We start from the raw sequence: 2171 nt of genomic DNA on the forward strand, positions 1-2171 counted from the left end.
TTTTTTGTTGATATCACTTAGTAAAACCACTGAGGGTGCTTTAAGAAATTTACAGGCGAAGCTTTCAAGTTTTAACAGATTGTGCAATGAAATCTCCTTTAATATAAACATTAACAAAACAAAATTCATGTACATGGCTAAAGGTGCTAAAAATTCGTTTTCGCTGAGATTAGGGTGTGCGGAAGTTGAACAGGTCCGACAGTTTAAGTTTCTTGGAAGAATTATCAATTGTAGTGGTACACTGGGCGAGATTGTACCCGCAACGAATCTGTTAAAGCGCCTGACCTTTATTAAGGCTGGGCTGACACCCAAGGTTTCTGTGAATGTTTATAGGGCTTTTGTGAGGGCGAAGGCTAAGTATGGCTGCACAACTTGGGCAAATGCTCCTTCGGGGTATAATGAAAAGCTTGCCAGGATTGTAAATGACACTTTAAGACGGTGTATTGGTGTGCCTCCGAGTTCACCGATTCATACAAGATTCGTTTTAGCTGGAGAATTGCCGCCTTTGTTTAGAGCAGAATGGTTGACCTGTAAGGAGTTAATTAAGCAATGGTTTATAAATCCTCAATTGAAAAACATGCTCCAGAACGAACAACAAATAAATACCAGCTACAGCGGCATATATAATATACACAAAGGCACTCTTGATAGGGCCCTGTCTCACGATTAATTTGGATCGCGATCCATATTGATGCATGATGCTCCACTCTCTGCTATGCTACACCTTCAATATTTATCGCGTCATTATTTTCAAACTTTTGAACTGTGCAAGTCGTTTTTAAATAAGAAAAATGCAAGAAAATTCAAAAAGAGCGTGTTTAGCCATATTACTGGCATTTTCATTAAAAAAAGAAACAAAGAGGAAGTATTGGAGTCGAAGATGGTACCTGGAGCGGCATAGGTACACTCATTTGAGATTATTGGATTCGATTCGACTTTGTAAGGAATTAAGCGACTACGAAAATTACATTCGGATCTCCACTGAAAGTTTCGACCATATTCTTGAATTAATCAGCCCATATATAACTAAGCAAGATACAGTTATGAGAGCTGCAATTTCGCCAAAAGAAAAACTGGCGGTGACTTTGCATTATTTAGCAACAGGAAGGTATGTACCCAAATCTAATGATATTTGTTCACAACTTATTGTGATTATTTTACAGCTACTTTAAGCAGGTGCGGTATACAGCGATTATGTCGCGGCAAGCAATAAGCGAAGAGATCATGGATACATGTGAAGCTTTGATATACGCTCTTCGAAACTGCATTAAAGTAAGTGTACTAAATGATACACATGTACATATGGTATTTTGTTATAATTTATTCAGAAAACTGTGCAAATAAATACATATGATTTATGTAATAATTTTAGTTGCCAGGGAATGATGAAAAAGAGATCTTAGTGAGTATTCCTCTGTGCTTTGTATTTCTGCAGTGGCACCTACTTCAGTATTGTATATTAGCATTGCTTTGCCACTTGGAGGCAATTGCGAGGAAAAACTAGATTGCGAAGATAGAATAGGAGACGGAGTATGTGGGTAGTTAGGTGTTATATATTCACTCTGCAGAGGCATTCCAAAATTGGAGTCTGGTGAAGGTGTTGGCGGTGGTACATAAATAGGTGGCGGTCTTTGGACTCGAATAGCTTTAATATCTGGTTGCGGTGATGATTCAGAGAAACGTGGTAATGGTGGTAATTGATTATACATTGTGGGTTCTGGTGTCGGAGCTGATGACACATCCCTGTTGCAAGCGTCTGGATATACAATTATTTTAACAGAGTTACGTCTCAAGTTACCCAGTTCTGCTTCAAATAAAATATCATTAATTCCTTTTTCAGCTGGCATACGCTGCGTTGGATTTAGATGCTCTAATTTTTCACTCCAGTATAATGCCGTTGCGTTTATGTTTGTAGAACTTTGGGGTGCAGACAATAGGGAACATGCCTTTTCAATTAGCTCGTTTTGTTTAGCCACTGCACAATTTTTTTTGTTTTTCCGAGGAGGAGCCAACTCGCTAATAGATGAAAAGGAAGTGTTAGATAAGTCCTCTCTATTTGTCTGCATTTTGCGATTCTACCTGTACTAGTCATCTAAAAAAAGAAATTTGAAATCCATTTTATAAATAAAATATAAAATTAACTCTCAGTTTCACCAATCAATTTTAAAATT

The 2171-nt window shown here is 37.6% G+C and overlaps 1 protein-coding gene across 1 annotated transcript; it reads left to right on the forward strand.

The window, feature by feature from the left end:
- Positions 1–623: 623 nt before the first annotated feature.
- On the forward strand, positions 624–1346 carry LOC118732538. The gene is made up of 2 exons (XM_036461671.1): positions 624–1108; positions 1164–1346. The coding sequence occupies exons 1-2, from the start codon at positions 792–794 to the stop codon at positions 1342–1344; spliced, it is 498 nt and encodes a 165-aa protein (XP_036317564.1). The 5' UTR covers positions 624–791; the 3' UTR covers positions 1345–1346.
- Positions 1347–2171: the final 825 nt, after the last annotated feature.

The sequence above is a fragment of the Rhagoletis pomonella genome, unplaced genomic scaffold (assembly GCF_013731165.1).
Source record: "Rhagoletis pomonella isolate Grant_MI unplaced genomic scaffold, Rhpom_1.0 Rhpom_scaffold_21944, whole genome shotgun sequence".
In the NCBI taxonomy this organism is placed as follows: domain Eukaryota; kingdom Metazoa; phylum Arthropoda; class Insecta; order Diptera; family Tephritidae; genus Rhagoletis; species Rhagoletis pomonella.

Excerpts from the sequence above, each read along its gene's own strand:
- LOC118732538 (XM_036461671.1), top strand. The coding sequence starts at position 792 with ATGCAAGAAAATTCAAAAAGAGCGTGTTTAGCCATATTACTGGCATTT. Across the intron at positions 1,109-1,163 it reads CATTATTTAGCAACAGGAAG|CTACTTTAAGCAGGTGCGGT; the intron begins GTATGTACCCAA and ends ATTATTTTACAG.